The sequence below is a fragment of the Polypterus senegalus genome, chromosome 11 (genome assembly GCF_016835505.1).
Source record: "Polypterus senegalus isolate Bchr_013 chromosome 11, ASM1683550v1, whole genome shotgun sequence".
Taxonomy (NCBI): Eukaryota; Metazoa; Chordata; class Cladistia; order Polypteriformes; family Polypteridae; genus Polypterus; species Polypterus senegalus.
The window spans coordinates 161888120-161905635 of record NC_053164.1 but is presented as its reverse complement, the minus strand read 5'-3'; the positions used below and the strand labels follow the sequence as shown (position 1 = coordinate 161905635).

Here is a 17516-nt window from a genome sequence, read left to right as displayed (position 1 = left end):
ATTCATCTCGCTATTGGCCATTATCTGTTTCTGCTTCCGCTTCGTGCCCTAGGAAAGAATGAGAGAGTTCTGTGAGGAATATAATCAGTACAACATTCAAAATGGTAGTGTTTTAGATGAAAATATTTATAATCAAAACTTAATTCTTGCACTGTTCCAATTTAGAGATTTTTTAATTTATTTTTTTGCTTTTAATAATTTAAGAAATTGTTTTCCTTTTAAGATTCTTCTAATTGAGTAAGTTAAGTATATCAAACTGGATTGTTCATTGCATAATCTTGCCTGATCTGTTGCCGTTCAAAATTTTACTCCTAATAATGGAATTTAAATTTATTTATTTTTAATAAAATAATGGCACGTTACTTTGCTAATTTTTGAGTGACAGTTTAATTTAAAATCATGAGCAAGTCACTTCCTGCAATCAAGTTACAGTACATATTTACTGTGTCCATATACATTTTATGCTGCTTTGGACGTGAAATGCAATGTGGACAGAAGTTTGTTCTGAAGTTATGCTTAAGATGCACCTAGATTTAATAAACATATTAGAGCAGCAGTACTGCTTTGTTTCCTTACAGATATTGGCAGGAATTTACCCAGTTTCCCAAATCCAGGAGCCATACACATCAGTGGGATACTTAGCGGAAAGAATTCCTGTCCAGAAAATTCTAAAACTTAAACACCCAAAAGAAAGTGAAGGTTCAACAGATCCTCATTGGAGCGCCTGGGATATCTGTGAAGGTAAAAAAGATGAAGATAATATGAGTTTGTTTTCTTCTTGGTTTGTTTAAAATTAGAATTATTAGAGCCTACGAAAAAACTTGTAGATCCGGCCCACCTTAAATCCCATCACACCTCTCCATCAGCGTCTTTTGTCCTGTAAATGTGCCGATAAAGACAAGCAGCAAGCAGCCTGTTATTCCATCCCCCCACCACCGCAGAACGTGCAGAAAGTTCTCCCAGCTCATGCCTTGATTATCTGGGAGTGAAGTGCTGGAGTTTTATAGTGGAAATAATAGATTGTTATTTGGAACACATGCATTTCTTTTTTTTGCAATTTTATTGATTTTATTGTAATCATTCCATACAGATAGATCAATTTTTAAAAACAATAGGATTGAAAACAAATCAACCCAACCCCCACCCCTGAGATAGAGAGAATGGCCAACGGAGTAAAATTTAAAGCTAGTCAAAATACATAAATTGATGACTTTAATATGCATATAAAAAAAAAAAATATATATATATATATATATATATATATATATATACAGTATATATATATATATGTATGTATGTATTTTATATGTTTCCTCAGTGCTTTAAGAGCTTATTCTAAAATTTTATTGATTAGGTCTTGCCAGGTTTTGAAAAAGTTCTGCACAGATCCTCTTAGAATTTAATTTTTTCCACTTTCAAATAGTATAAAAAATCAGTTACCCACTGACATAAAAAAGGAGAGTTAGGATTCTTCCAGTTTAGCAAAATAAGTCTAGTGTGCCAATAATGTATTGAAAGCAATCACAGTTTGTTTGTCCTTCTCCACTTTAAACCCATCTGGAAGAACACTAAACACAGCTGTTAATGGGTTGAATTGTGACACCAAGGCTGTCTGAAAGGCACTTAAAAATTTTTGTCCAGAATGATGTGCAGGCCCAAAACGTGTGACCCAGTGAGGCTGGGACTTGATTGCAACATTCGCAGGTTGGATCTTGCCCTGGAAACATTTTGGACAGTTTTAAGCGAGACAGATATGCTCAATATATACAGTAATTTTACGTTGAATAATTATATGCTTTGCGCATATGGAGTTTGAGTGAATTCTCTGCATTGCTACCTTCCACACCTTTTCTGATATGTTGAGTGACGGATTTTTTTCTGTTGTCCTCTTGGATCTTTGAAAGGGAGGGACTGTAAAATAATTGTATACTTCTCCCTGTGCTGAGGTTCCTATTACATTGAAAGTGCACTTGACACTGACTCAGTTTACTTTCCTGGAGAAAACGGCTGTCTTGGAACAGAAGCTTGTTGATGTTGCATCCTCCTTTTCTTTTTCCATCGTCTTTTCTAGTAGATAGATAGATACTTTATTAATCCCAAGGGGAAATTCACATATTCCAGCAGCAGTACACTGATACAAAAATAATATTAAATTAAAGAGTAATAAAAATGCATGTAAAAGCAGACAATACTTTGAATAATCTTAGCATTTACTCCCCTGGGTGGAATTGAAGAGTCGCATAGTGTGGGGGAGGAACGATCTCCTCAGTCTGTCCGTGGAGCAAGACAGTGACAAAAGTCTGTCACTGAAGCTACTCCTCTGCCGGGAGATGACACTGTTAAGTGGATGCAGTGGATTCTTAATGATTGACAGGAGTTTGCTTAATGGCCGTCACTCTGCTACAGATTTTAAACTGTCCAGCTTTATTCCTACAATAGAGCCTGCCTTCTTAACAAGTTTGTCCAGGCGTGAGACGTTCCTTCTTCTGTATGCTGCCTCCCCAGCTCACCACCTCGTAGAAGAGGGCACTTACCACAACCGTCTGGTAGAACATCTGCAGCATCTTCTGCAGCATTGCAGATGTTGAAGGACGCCAACCTTTTAAGAAAGTATAGTCAGCTCTGACTTTTCTTACACAGAGCATCAGTATTGGCAGTCCAGTCCAATTTGTCATCCAGCTGCATTCCCAGGTATTTATAGGTCTGTACCCTCTGCACACAGTCTCCTCTGATGATCACGGGGTCCATGAGGGGCTTGGTCCTCCTAAAATCCACCACCAGTTCCTTGGTCTTGCTGGTGTTCAGGTGTAAGTGGTTTGAGTCACACCATTTAACAAAGTCTTTGATTAGCTTCCTGTACTCCTCCTCCTGCCCACTCCTGATGCAGCCCACAATAGCAGTGTCATTAGCGAACCTTTGCACATGGCAAGATTCTGAATCATATTGGAAGTCTGATGTATATAGGCTGAGCAGGACCGGAGAAAGTACAGTCCCCTGCGGCGCTCCTGTGTTGCTGACCACAATGTCAGACCTGCAGTTCCCAAGACACACGTACTGAGGTCTGTCTGTAAGATAGTCCACGATCCATGCCACCAGGTGTAAACCAGGTGCATCTAGTAAGATGCGATGACGAAGTTCCTCTGTAAGGTGAGCCATGAACACTCTTCTTTTCTAAGTGGCCCCCGTGCATGCCTTGCACAGTACATGTGTGTTGATCGCCGCCAGGTCAAACTTGTTACAGCACACAGCAGCTGGCCACCTGTGTTTTCCTGCTCGCACTGAATAAGCTCATGCCTTCTGGTGCACAATGTGAACGCAGCACAGAGAAAAAAAGAAAGAGACAAATATATGGGACATTGGGTATAAATTTATTGTACTTGTAAAAGTTAGCTTTTTTCAGTTTTATTCTCTCAATCACCTCCTGATCTGACTGTAACTAACAGCACCAGTATAAGTTCACACCCGATCTGACGCTGTTCGTTTTCATATAATATTGCATTTGTGCAATGATGTTTTCTGATTGGTACTATTCAGGTCATAAAATGATTTCTTCAAAATGTCACATATATTGTCTCTTTCTTTCAGGTGTGTAATAGAAACCACAGCATAGAGAGAAGTGTGCACATTTCAGCAGGTACACATGTCCTAAATGTAAGAAGGACGGTCCTTGTGTGTGTGTGAACTGTTAACATTTGAATTTGATGGTTGCATTTAGAGCTGAACTGACCTCCCTGTACTATTCTTTCCTCTGCATGTCCTGGAGTACAAAAGAAACACCACCATACAGCAATGTGGTGACTGGCAAGATCGAAAAAAAAAACACATGGTCACCGATTACAACCGCAAGATGTTATGCGAATGAATATGAATAATGTTGCATCCATGCCACAATGTTTTCCAAAATGTACTATACAGGTCAAAAAAGGAATAATTCCAAATATCATATATACATATGTCTCTTGTGTTTTTTTTTTGTTTTTTTTTGACATCATAGACCATATGGTGCATACTAATTCAGCCGTGAGCAGGAAAACTTAATAAAACTGAATTAAAAAAAATCAAGTGACGGTGAGATACAAAGAAAGCAGATTCACCAGCGTTTGTGTGTCAGCTTTTATCCCTCCAGATCAAAAAAATGTGCAGTTCCATTGCCTCAAAACACCTCCCACATCTACAGTTACTCCCAGTTTCAAATAAAAACTAAGTGTCAGATCCCTAGGGCGGTACTATGTATCGTGATCGTGACTGAGAGAATAAAAGTGGAAAAAAAAAGGTAACTTTTACAAGTCCTATAAATGTACACCATCTGTTACAGATGCAAACCAAATGTATGTGTGTACTGTATAATATTAGCAATAAGAGCAGCTCACTACTGAAAACGGTAAACATAGGAGGCAGTCGGGATCAAACCGGGGACTCTTGATTACAAGTCAGCAAATGTTACCGCTATGCCACAGAAGCTGTTATATCGTCCTTGAACCTTCTGTGAAAGTGTTTATTTGATCTTTGGACTTCAAGCTTCTCACATTCTATAGTTTATGCCAACATTTTGTCATTTACTACTAAAATATGAAAAACGTTTCTGTTTTAACAATGTGTCTACACAGATTATTGTAGAAACGGAACACACATGAAATGCATGTGTTCCAAATAACAATCTGTTATTTCCACTCTAAAACTCAAGCACTTCACTCCCAGATAATCAATCGAGGCATGAGCTGGGAGAACTTTGTGCACGTTCTGCAGCGGTGGGGGGGATGGAATAGCAGGCTGCTTGCTGCTTGTCTTTATCGGCACATTTACAGGACAAAAGACGCTGACGTAGAGGTGCGATTTGAGGGATTTAAGGTGGGCCGGATGTACGAGTTTTTTTTCATAGGCTCTGGTAATTCTAATGTTAATAAGAATTATAGTTTTAAAGTCTGTATTTAGTCAAACAGATATTTGGGTAAATTCTATGAAGAAGAAGGAGCAGTAATCTTGAGCTAGAAACCTGCATTCGACAATGACTAACTTTTCAGAACATGATAGTAACATGTATTAATGTGAAATGATTAGTTTTGCATACATGTTGTGAAATATACGTCGTCTTTATTATATAAGGGCCTTCATTGTGGATAAAAAATAAATGTGTCAAAACATGTAATTAAATAATTATGTAAAGGTAGATCTCAGGAGAGCTGTAACTTGTCACAAACTTATATTAAAACCCTCTTCATCTAATTTTTCCTGCTACTTTAATTTAGATGGGTGAAACAAACTTTTTTGTTATGAAGTTTCTGTGTCTCAAAATAGAATACAGAAAAATTATTATAATTTTATTTTCATATGTTTGCTTCTTACTATATCACAGAGAAGAGTAAACATATCTTTTGTTCCAGACTAAGTAGTTTTCTGTAATGTGTTTTGCACAGTAATTCTGATTCTGTAATTGAGAAGGCAAATTTCAAAACTGCATAATCCAATGATTTGCCATTAGTGCAATAACCCACATAATTTACAAGGAAATTATCATATACACCATTCTTTAGATAAGACATACTCAAGCAGTAGCTTCTGTGCAAAAACATTTACAATTGTTTTTGAATTAGTTCAGTTTAGGTTTGTTGGTGGCAAAGCCAATCCCAATAAGATTTTTTGTTTGTTGTGTATATTACCGTAATACAGTGTTGAATATAAGTTTAGTTTTCAGTGTCATTTTACATATGTACTGTAAATAATTGAATACATTATGAATATCCATCCATCCATTGTCTAACCCGCTGAATCCGAATAGGGTCACGGGGGTCTGCTGGAGCCAATCCCAGCCAACACAGGGCACAAGGCAGAAACCAATCCTGGGCAGGGTGCCAACCCACCGCAGGACACACACAAACACACCCACACACCAAGCACACACTAGGGCCAATTTAGAATCGCCAATCCACCTAACCTGCATGTCTTTGGATTGTGGGAGGAAACCGGAGCGCCCGGAGGAAACCCACGCAGACACGGGGAGAACATGCAAACTCCACGCAGGGAACATTATGAATATAATATATATTATTTTTGGACATTATTTCCTATAGTTCATCTACTAAATTCTGAAACTGTATCATCTCTATCAAATGTTTTTATTATGTTTGATATTTCAGTGTTAGGATTATAGCTATAATGAAAAATACTTCCATAGTCTGCTTTCTGAACTAAACCCCTATTTCTAGATTTTCAGGAGTAAGGCACCTAATATTGTTAGTGAGGTAAATAAATGTGAAATCTATATATTTCCTATTTGAAGGAGTGTATAGGTCAATTATCTTCACAAGCCTTAATATCTTAACCTTTACAATAATAATAATATTTTAAAAATCTTTAGCTTTTAGTATTTAGCTAGTTATATTTTAAATGTTTGACAGCATTCGGTTTTAGATTTAGTACAGGTATTGATCGTAATATACTGTATATCTAACAATTTCACAATTTTTTTTCAAGCCTGGGCCGAAAAAAGGGGATACAAGACAGCCAAAGCAGCTAGAAATGATGTTTACAGAGCAGCAAACAGCCTCTTGAGGCTAGCAACAGATGGGCGTCTGTGTCTGTGTATGCAACCACCAGAGTATGGAAAATGTAAAGGTAGGACAACACAGAGGCCTCTGATGTCACTGCACCATGTCTATGTACCAAGCTGATATGACAAGAAGGTGGTGATTGTTTAAAAAAAGCCCATTCTTTGTTTTGTTTTTTTAATATAAGTTTTATGCACCACCAGCTGCTTCACTGTCTCTTCTGCTGCCATTCGATAACAGGTAGGAACTAAACCTGCATAGAGCACCACTCAGTCACAAGGCACACTGTTGCTCACACTGTCATTGTTCCAGTTTTGAGTTTCAAGTAAATCTAAATTGCAAGGCTGTGGAAGGAAATAGGAGTACTCAGAAAAAAACACAGGGAAAGGGGCGGAATGTGCAAACTCTGGAGCTATGAGTTAGGAACAGTAAATGTTACTCTACTGTTATTCATATACAGCTAAAAAGGAATTTCACCACATGAACTGTTCATTTTTTTATCATATGTAGACATATCAAAAGTTGATCTTCATATAAACCATGTCTATATATAAAGGTGATATAATAAACATCATGCTACATACATATTTTGTAGACCAATGTACTGTATATTTTAAATAAACACAAATGCAAATTTTGCATGTGGAAAATGTAAGGACACCATTGCATTTATCACTACCTCAAATATCTGAAATTAGAATCTGGAGCACCAGTGAAAGTGCACATGATTTAAAACAACATTGGAGAAAATCTTATCTGAACCTGCCTTTTTTTAAACTTCAGAGAGTCAGTTTGGTCGGGTCTCAGGTGTAAAAGAGTATATTATCACAAAGAATACATCTGCCAAGCTTTCAGAAAGGTTACAGATGCCTATGAGTCTGGAAAGGGATTTAAAAATATCTCTAAAAAATTGGATATCAGCCATGCCACTGTCTGGAAGATCATTTACAAGTAGAGAAGATTTTAATTAACTGCCAACTTGTCCAGGCCAGGCTGGCACAGCAAGTTCAGCCCGTGAGCAGAATGCAAGATGTTGAAGTCTCTTAGAGTCTCAGAATTTCATCACAGAACCTGCAGGTATCTGTTGTTAATGCTGATGAATTTACCATTAGATAGAGACTCTACAAATTAGATCTATATAGAAGATATGCTAGGATGAATCTTTTTCTGCCAAAAAAAAACATCGGGACAAAGCAAAAATTTTCTCAGAAAGACTTAGGCAAAGACCAGGACATCTGGAACAGTGTGCTCTGGACAGCCTAGGCAAAGATAGTTATTTGGCTACCGTACCTGAAGACATGTTTGGTGAAAACCAAAGACAGCAACTGACTCAAATAACTGGATACCAACTGTAAACCATGGTGGTTGAAATATTATAGTTTGGGGCTGCTTTGCTGCATCAGGGCCAGAGAAGCTCACTATCATAGAATCCATTACGAACTTCTTTTTCTAATGGAAGGTGCTTGAAGATAATGGAAGACCATCTATCAGAAGATTGAAGCTCAACCAGAAATGGTTGACAATGATCCTAAACATAACAGTAAATCCAATAATGAATGGTTGTAATGAAATAAAAGTGTATTGTACAAAAACCAAGTCAAAGCTCGATTCAGAATTCCATGGAAATGCTGTGGTGAGGATTTGAAACTGGCTGTGCATGCAATATACTCCTCAAACATCACACAGCTAAAAGAATTTTGCGTGGAGGAGTGGGAAAACTTTTCTCACAGTTACTGTCAGAAACTTGGTATACAGTTAGTTATAGAGAGGTTAGTTCTGTCAAAGGGGGCTATGTCAACTATTAGAGCCAAGAGTGTATGTACTTTGTCCACAAACAGAAATGGTGTGTCTGTTTAATTTTTCATTGAATACATTATTTCAATGTCAAACTTACACCTTTAGCTAAAGTTACTGCTTAAATAAAGAATAAATCTTAATATGTGCACATATTTTAAATGAAATTCTTATTCTTATGGTTTTTCTCAGTAACAAAAACGAAAATACAGTGATACCTTGAGATACTAGTTTAATTTGTTCAGTGATCGAGCTCGTAAGTCAAAATGCTTGTATCTCAAATCAATTTTCCCCATTGAAATTAATTGAAATGAGATTAATTCGTGCCAGTCCTCAAAAAACCACCCCAATTTTTTGTTAAATGTTTTCAATATAAGAAAAATGTATTTATAATGAACAAATATTGTATACAAACAAAATAAAACCTAATACATAAAAGAGAATCTAAAAAAATAAACAGATGTTGGCGAAACGGATTAGCGTATTGTAACATTGTTCACTTTTGCTTAACTCAATTTTCTTCTTCACTAGTTTTTTTTTCTTTTTTAGCACGCTTTCGTCACTTTCATTCTCAAGGCGTTTCAGTAGAAACCTGTCCAAGAAGCTTTTGTTTAGTCCTCCCCTTTAGAATGTTTCTGAAATGAGTTAGGCAAGTGTCATTAAATAGCACCACTGCACGATCAGTTTTAACTTTTTCAGGGTGTTTCTTTTCTTTAAAGTTCAAATCTTTTTCCCACATTGCGCACACTTTCTTTATCTCACTTTAAGAGATAACCTCCTCCACGATACCAATCTCCTGCAGAACCTCCGCATGTTGCCGCGTCTGTAGTTCTGTCAACTCCTCTGTCGTCAGTTCCTCGAAATGCTCTTTGATGGCTCGTATTTTGAATTTTGGCTCATAACTCAAGGCAAAAAATCGACCTAGTGACTAGGGCTGTGCGATATGACCAAAATCTTATATCCCGATGTTTCATTTCATATCCCGATATCACGATATAGTACATTTTCTTTGTATTCAGTGAATAGTTTATATAATCACCACTCCTTTTTTTTCATTTAAATTAAAAATCAAAAATGAGAAGTACTCAACTTGTAATTATTTCTGTTTTATTTAGAACATTTGAGCAAATGTTTGACTTAGAATGTAAACATTATTCTATCAAATATAAAACACTTTTCAAAAACAAATTACTAAAGGCCCAATATAAAATACTGCTATATAAAATGCCTGACATAAACAAAATGTGAACTGTAGCAGCAATAACTCTCACAACATATATTAAATATAAAAGGATCAAAGCACTAACAACTAAACTATATAAGGCCAATAAACCCTTTAAACAAAATAAATACAAGTCTAACATTATCTGTCAAAACCAAATGTAAACATTGTACTTCAAACTGTAGCAGCAATAAGGCTTACGACAAAAATATATTAAATATATAAATAAAAGAAATTTCCAGGTTTGCATTTTAGCATTATATGAAAATAACTGTAAAGACAATTCAAACAAAAATAAATACAGGCCTGTCATATACATTAGTGTATAAAACCCAAAATGTAAACATGTTGTTTTTTTTCACGCTTAAACTATAGCAGCAAACTGAGGTTGATAAAAAAAAAATATATATATATAAAACCTATAACAAGCAAACAATACATTCCAAGAAGGAATTACAGCATACAAAAATTAACTTGGCAAAACAGTGCTTCAAAACGTTTGCCCCATCTTGCTGAATCTCAGGGAATTGCCTTTAAAGGTTGAGAGCCAGGAATACAAGTTGGTCAACACTTTCTGGTTTAAGTGCAGACCTTAGGCATGTTACAGTGCTTCCACTTGTACTGAATGCCCCCTCTGAGGGTGCACTTGTGGCAGGAATACACAGGTATTTTTCAGCCAGCTTAGCCAATAGTGGGAAATGTGCCTCATGCTGCTTCCACCAATCCAGAGGGTTTGTTTCTGGGCAAGCTTCCAAGGTTCGGAGATATTGATTGAGCTCCTTTTCAACTGAATCTCTAGTTGACAGAGGGGCTGTTTGACATTGTGTTGTTTTTTTAAAGTAGCTGCTCAAACTCTTCCTTTGCCTCTTAGCACAAACCTCTGGATCATCTTTAGAAGCTCCAGCTGATGGAAGGGGGCTGCCTCTGCTGATGCCGTCTGTTCAGCCACCAGGTTCTCCAGCTCTGACATAACTCTGGTCTTGATGTTTGCAACCTTCTCCTCTTTAATATATGTTGTTTTGAAACGAGGGTCAACAAAGGAGGCCATGTCAAGCAGCTCCTCTATGGTTTGGTCATCATATTTGTCATTTAAATAATTCAGGATGCCCTCTTTGATGGTGGTGGTCAGCTGTGTGTCGTCATCCTGAGGCTTAAGCACTTGAGTGTTAAAAAGATGGAGGACTGCTGTCAAGTATGACACACTGGTATAATGCTCCCCAGATAAAGCATCCGTAAATTCCGTGAGAGGACTCAGTGCTTTATTCAAGGATTCAAGAACATCCCTGTCCTGCCATGTTAGAACTAGATGTCTTGTTTTTTTGTCTGCACGGAGAACCTGTGAGAGCGCTTTCTCTTGCTTTATAACTCTGTTAATCATATTTTGTAAGGAGCCCCACCTGGTAGGGGTGTCTGAGGTAAGCCCAATTCTGCTTGAACCTTGGCCAGTTCACGTCATCTTTTCCATGAATTGGAGAAGGCTCTCACCAATCGCTTGCAGACACCAACTGCTCGTTCCACCTGAGGTAGTTTCAAATTCCTCTCTGTGTAAAAAAAAAAAAAATGTAAGATACATATATTTATCGGTTACACTTTAAGGCAGAAGTAACATTTTTTAGGCTACATTCTAGTAAAATGTTAATTTGCACATCGTAGTGTGGCAAATCTCCGTTAATGAGTTACAGCTGATCGCCCCGTGCATGGGACTGGACGGCGCTAACGTGTTGATGCCGCCCAGCCCCAAGCACGGGGCGATCCGCGGTAACTCGTTAACGGAGATTTGCCGTGTTAATGCAGTTGTGGCGTAAACGTAATTTTAACAAGATTAACGCTGACAGCAAACGCTGCAGGGAAAATTATGCCTTAAGCAAATTGTTTTGGTAGCAATTAATCTTCCAAGCTTTTAACATGCTCGTTTAAATAGTACCTTTACAACTGTAATATCCTACGTGGCCTGCTATTGTTTATTATTACTGAAATATGATTTTGCATTTAGACACATACCAATGGCTAGGTGGAGACAGTGACCAAAACACTGTAAGCGTGTCCACTCATTCAGCTGAAGTGCAAGGATGTTGTTTGCAGCATTATCCGTAGTGACACACACTAGACGATCCTCATGCAGTCCCCACGACTCAAGAGCTTCCCTGAGGCCTCTGGCTATCATTTCTCCTGTATGATCATCAGGAAAATGACTTGTCTGCAAACATCGACTGTAGAGTGTCCAGTCTCGGATGAAATGCACTGTCAAGCTCATATAAGGATGCGTTGCGGCTCGTCCACATATCCGTTGTTGCAGCGTAGTATGCAGTGTTGTGGACTTCATCCTCTACTTTGGCCCTACACTCGTAATATAAACGAGGCAACTCAACTTGTGTGAAATGTTTTCGGCCGGGAATTATGTACCTGGAGTCGAGCAGTTTTATTAATGCGCGAAACCCCTCTTTCTCAACGGTGTAAAAGGGGACCATATCTTTGCACATGTAAGTTGTAATGGCCGCTGTTATGTCCTTCTATCTTCGCGAGTCTTTCTTATAAGCCGTCCCATGGGCAAAAGCCTGTTCTAAGGTTTGAGTCCGTGGTGTATTTTGAGCACCTGACGGCTCTTTTTTGCCTCTCAGTTGTAAACTCTCTGCATGCTCGCTCACGTGCTGTTTGCAGAGGTGGTAGAAGAGGTTTGTCGTGTTGGAGTCTGTGGTAGCGATCGGTTTGCAGCATAATTTGCACAGTACCGTTTTCTGGTCCGTGTCAGACTCTTCAAATCCAAACCATCTCCATACTACAGAGGTAGCCCCTCGTTTAGTTACAAGGTCCTTCTGTGTGGAGCTACCTGGTGTTGCCTCGTCTTCATCACCCATGCTAGTGTGTCTGCATCCACGTGGTGGCCATCAAAACAGTGAAAAAAATATTGCCGTAAACAGTTTATTTTGCGACACCACGAAACAAACGATAGCGTAATGTGCAGCGATAGACGTTTTCATATTGTCATCCGATATATATCGTTATATCGAACAGCCCTACTAGTGACGGCTCGTATCTCAAAAAACCCGTACGTTGGGGCACTCGTATCTCGAGGTACCACTGTATATCAAATGAGTAAATGAAAATAAAGATTTAAAATAGATCACAGTCCTTGTGTTCATTTGCCAAAGGCCAGTATTCATTCATTCCTTCCTTTACTTTCCAATGCATGACCACTGGCGTTAATCTCTGCACCATTAGGGACAAAACAGGAATCATCTCTTTATTAATGAATTATTTATTATAGGCAGCTGTTGCCTTTGCAGTTTTTTTGATCTAAATGCTAGTTGCCAGCGCCAATCACTTGCAATGAGGTACTTGGGAAGGAAACCACTTACCCTACAACACATTTATCTTGACTTTACTTTCAAGCCTTTTTATTACATTCAAAAGTGACTCATAAAAAAGCAGGGAAAATTTTTGCAAATTGTAATTGTATCCGTACTTTTGCCCCACCTTATTTGATAAACACAACATAATGCTGGCACATCTGATTTAGAATTGAGTTTCAACAGTGATATAAATCCGAATTGTATAATGATTTTAAGATAGTGCAAAATGAACGATCATAAAACCTATGTGTTTATAATTTTCATCGTCTTTCTCCTTATGCCTTTTCTGTTCTTGCATTTCCCACTTTTCTCAGAGCTTTTGCAGGTTTTTTAGTGCCATTTAATTATCTGTTCTTTAATTTTTTTGTTCAGCGGACTGGGAGCGGAATCCTGAGACAGCTGAAATTGCTGCTTTACAAGCTGCAGTTAAGCAAGATGACCAGCCTAGCTCTGAAGGAGATGAAATAACTAGCTCAGAACAAGAGGACCAGGAAGACCTTGATACAGATGAAGAAAATGAATTAACATCTAAAGACGCTTTCAAGGGGGGCAAATTTCAGTGTAGAAACATGTTTTCCTTACTTACAGAGAATGACTGTTGATGGTCTGCTCTCAATAAACGTAACAGGTTGCTGTGGAATAAGAGACTTTATTTATATTTGATTTTATCCAATCTAGCAGTTGACAATGAAAAACAGAACTACTGTACAGAAAACTGCATTCCTCTCACAAATATTCAACATTCTTTTTTTGTTCCATTAGGTTTTTTTTTTCCGGTGTTTCTCTATAAAATTCCAGTAAATTACTACCTGCTTATGAGTCTGTGCCATTCGATGATGACATCCATTTTAGGGACCACAGAGTTACTCCTTTGTTATTCATGAATTTCCATATGTAAGTGATGAAATATGAGGGCCTATTTAAAATAACTTAGTAACTTTATTTATTACGGCATGCCTGTTAAAGAATTAAATACAGCTTATATGTATTTCAGAAGTTTATGAATTACATTCAATAAGCTTTCATACCCTTGGAATTTATGAAATGAAAAAAGCGCCTTAAATATCCTTCCTCATCTTTATGTTCCAGCTGCAGTTTTAGCTTCCAGCAGAAGTCATAACTTTGTATTCTGGAGTACAGGATTTTTTTTATTTATTTATTTTTATATATATATATATATATATATATATATATATATTTTTTTTGCTGTTCTGGAAATCCTGTGGGGTAACACAATGTTTTTTACATTGTAATACATGAACAGTTTAGAACTAGTCATCCATTTTCTAACCATCGTAGTCATTTTCAGCATCATTATTCATTTTTGTCCAGACAGTGAAAGGCTAGATCACACTCCAACCCAAGCCATAATGTTAAAGTGTCAGTACACAGCTTGCTTTTAACTGTAAATATTTGCTGGTCTGCTTTCTTTCTATTTTGAGTTTTAAAATTGAAAGTGTATACTCTATAAAGATATTTGCAGATATGCAGAATAAAATTTATTTATCTATTAAAGTGCTTTGTGTTCCGTGATTTCTTTAGCACAGTTGTTTTCTCCAGTTTAATTTGTTTGTCTTGTTTTAAGAAGAAGCCCTTACAATATTCTATTCTGCTAGTGACTAGGGCAGCACTGTTTTACTCCAAAGACTCCCTCCAAATCATGTAATCTGTGGTTGTTCTTTAGGTGCTAATGCCATATGAGATTTAATTGGACAGCCTGCTATAACAATGTAACTGCCTGTGTGCTCTTTAAGGTTTCCTTTAGCATTTTGCATGTCTGCTGCGGTAGTGTCACATTGTACTGCACTGACTCATCCTTCTGGTTTGCCAGGTGGAAGTGGGCCATGTTGGCTAAATCTGCCATATATGACTGAAGTAACTCCTGAACCTATTGGAATAAAGATGCACAAACTGAGATTATCGTGAGGATAGTGGGCTTATATTTCAGTGAAGACTGAAGAAAACTGATTCATTATGTCACATTGCATGCTGTACTTCCAGCTTTACACTGAGAAATTTGTGGTGGAAGTGGTATCATTTTGGCACAGTTCACACAGAAGCACTGCCACACAAAAACAAGCAGGTATAAATAAGTCTTTAGTCAACAGGATTTAGATTAGAAAATATTTGAGCCTGAATTTGTAAATCGTGGACACCCAAATTAACTTGGGATTCAAAATCTTGTCTAACAGTAATACCCGCCGTAGTTTCTCTAAATTACACTCCACTGTGTTGAAATCTTTTCTCTGCATTCCATTCATCCATGGACCCTGCCAAGCATGACGTGCTGTTAGTGAAATGCAGCTTGACTGATATTCTGTCTCGAAGAACAAGCAAGTAGCAAGGCAAATGGGAGCTACAGTAGCTGCTTGTTCCAGAAGTCCTTAACGGGCCGGTTTAGATGCTGAGCTATCTAGTGATACTACTGGGTCACAACAAGTCACTTTAGTAAACTACAAGTTTATGGTATATGATATGATTAGCCATATGTCCCTGTGGACACAGCCCGGGCAAAGACAGGCAGACATGTTGTTTTCCACCACCACACGTTTATTCACAATTATATACAATGTTCACAAGTGCACACAAACCCCAAAGTCTTGGCCAACACACAATGCCTTCTCCTTTGGGCCGCCTCCTCTCTCTCTTCTCCTGCCTCGTCCTGCTTTCACCCGACTCCAGCCTCGAATGAAGGGAGACGGCCCCTTTTATTTCATCCCGGATGGGCTCCAGGTGTGTGCTGGCACTCCTCCCTGGACACGCCCCAGTGTGGCGAAAGTGCCGGCTGTTCTCCCAGAAGCTCTCCGGGTGTTCCTGCACCTCTTCCCCCAGCACTTCCTGGTGTGGCGGAAGTGCTGAGGTCCAAGGTCCCCAAGGCATTGGGGCTCCCCCTGGCGGTGACCACGTGTCCCTACAGGGTTGGCCCCCAAAGCAACCAGGACGGCGGCCCCCATGTGATCCAGGGTGGGCGTAGACCCTCTACCAGTTCCTCAAGGCGTCCCGGCTGGGTTGCTGCCCCTGGCATCCCTGACAGTGCCCCACAGCCAGCGAAGACCACTCGGCAGGAGCGACATGTCCCGCGAGGGCAGCTTACCCCCGAAGCGGGTCCTACTCCTGGGCAGCTGAGGTCCGGCCCTGTTCTCCTAACAGGGCTAGGGGCGGAGACGCCACCTGAACACCACCACTTGGTGCCCTCCTGTGCCTCGCACAGGCTGCGCTCTCCCCTCTTACCGGCACCCCCTCCGAGGCTTTCGCGCCCCTTTGGTTGAAGCCACTCGCTCCCTCGTAGTCTCCTCCAGCCGTGGCAGCACCTGCACGCCAGCGGAGAGTCCTTCCAGCAGATGGCCCGTCTCCTGAGGGCAGGTTCCCAACGAAGTGGGTCCTACTGCTTGTCCGGGGTCCGGTCCTGAAACAGACAGAAAGAAAGGGGCAAAACCGCTACCTGGACACCCTTCCCTGGCGTCCTTCTGTGCCACGCACTGACAGCGTTCCCCCCTCCATCTGGCACCCCAGCACTTGCCTGTTCAGCACCCCCTCCGCGGGTTCCGTGTCCCTCCTGTCGTTGGAATAGACGGAACCGCCTGCATTCCTTTCCTCTCCGCTGACCTCAAGAGTTCCCTCTGCCCCCGCAGAGGGCGGCCAGCACCCGGACGTGTGCACCCAGCACCACGTCCCATCCTATCGGAGGAACCAGCATGCACCCGCCGATTCCTCCTGTCGCTCTGGGACGCCCTGACAGTCTGAGTCTCCTTATTGGAAAGAAAGAGCCTCCTTCCCGTCTGCATCCCTGTAGAGCGGCGTGAGACTGCTGTCAACTCGGGGTGGAGGGCGCTAGGGCCTGGGGCGCTCAACAGCCCGTGTCCTGCCAGCTCCCTCACTGTCTCTCCCCTCACTGCGCGCACAGCCCCCTGCGCCGCATCCACTGTCAGAGGATTGCTTACTTGTTGCTGATCATTACAATCACAGCCGTTTTCAGCAGACCCTCTTTCATGCTATACGGGGACGTCTGAACTCACCTTCCCCGCCGTACACCTCCGGCTGAAGAATCCAGCATCGTGCTGTCTGATCGCCTTCAACAGCTCCTCGAAAGACGCAACTGCCTTCATCTCCAGGACTCGCAGCTCTGCCCAGATGGCACGTAGCATCTGCAACACACGCTGCTCCGCGGGCTGAAGGCACGCCTCCAGCTCTGACAGAGCAGCCAGCAAAGACAGGAAGTTAACCGATGCGGAGCCTACCTGTCCGTCAGCCCCAATCGCCGGCAACTTCCTGTGGGCCTTTTCCTCCGGCCCAATCGGGTCTCCCCCCGGCACATGATGGACATTCCTTTGTCCCGCCTCTCTCCAGTCATCGGCGGGCATGTAAGACACACCATCCAATCGCGTGCCTGTCAGGGGGAGGGACTTCTTGTCCGCGGCCATTTTGGCTCCCCTCCTGCGGCGGCAACGTGCTTGCCGGCAGCCTTGCTGTTGCCAGCACCTCTCGAGCTGCAGCGTCTCCTTCTCCGCAGCTCCCGCAGCTGCCACCGCGCTGTCGAAGCCCGCAGACCGGCATGCGCCCACCACTGACGCGGATCCGGGAAGACCCTGCCTGAAAAACAGAAAA

The 17516-nt window shown here is 40.5% G+C and overlaps 1 protein-coding gene across 2 annotated transcripts in view; it reads left to right on the top strand.

Moving 5' to 3' along the window:
• gnl1 (guanine nucleotide binding protein-like 1) overlaps positions 1-14426 on the top strand; it is a 97872-nt gene extending 83446 nt beyond the window's left edge. For both annotated transcript variants that reach the window (XM_039769986.1, XM_039769985.1), the window contains exons 10-12: positions 579-741; positions 6472-6612; positions 13284-14426. In XM_039769986.1, the coding sequence (XP_039625920.1) occupies positions 579-741; positions 6472-6612; positions 13284-13513 (534 nt within the window). In that variant the 3' untranslated portion in view covers positions 13514-14426. The remainder of the gene's footprint in view (positions 1-578; positions 742-6471; positions 6613-13283) is intronic.
• Positions 14427-17516: the final 3090 nt, after the last annotated feature.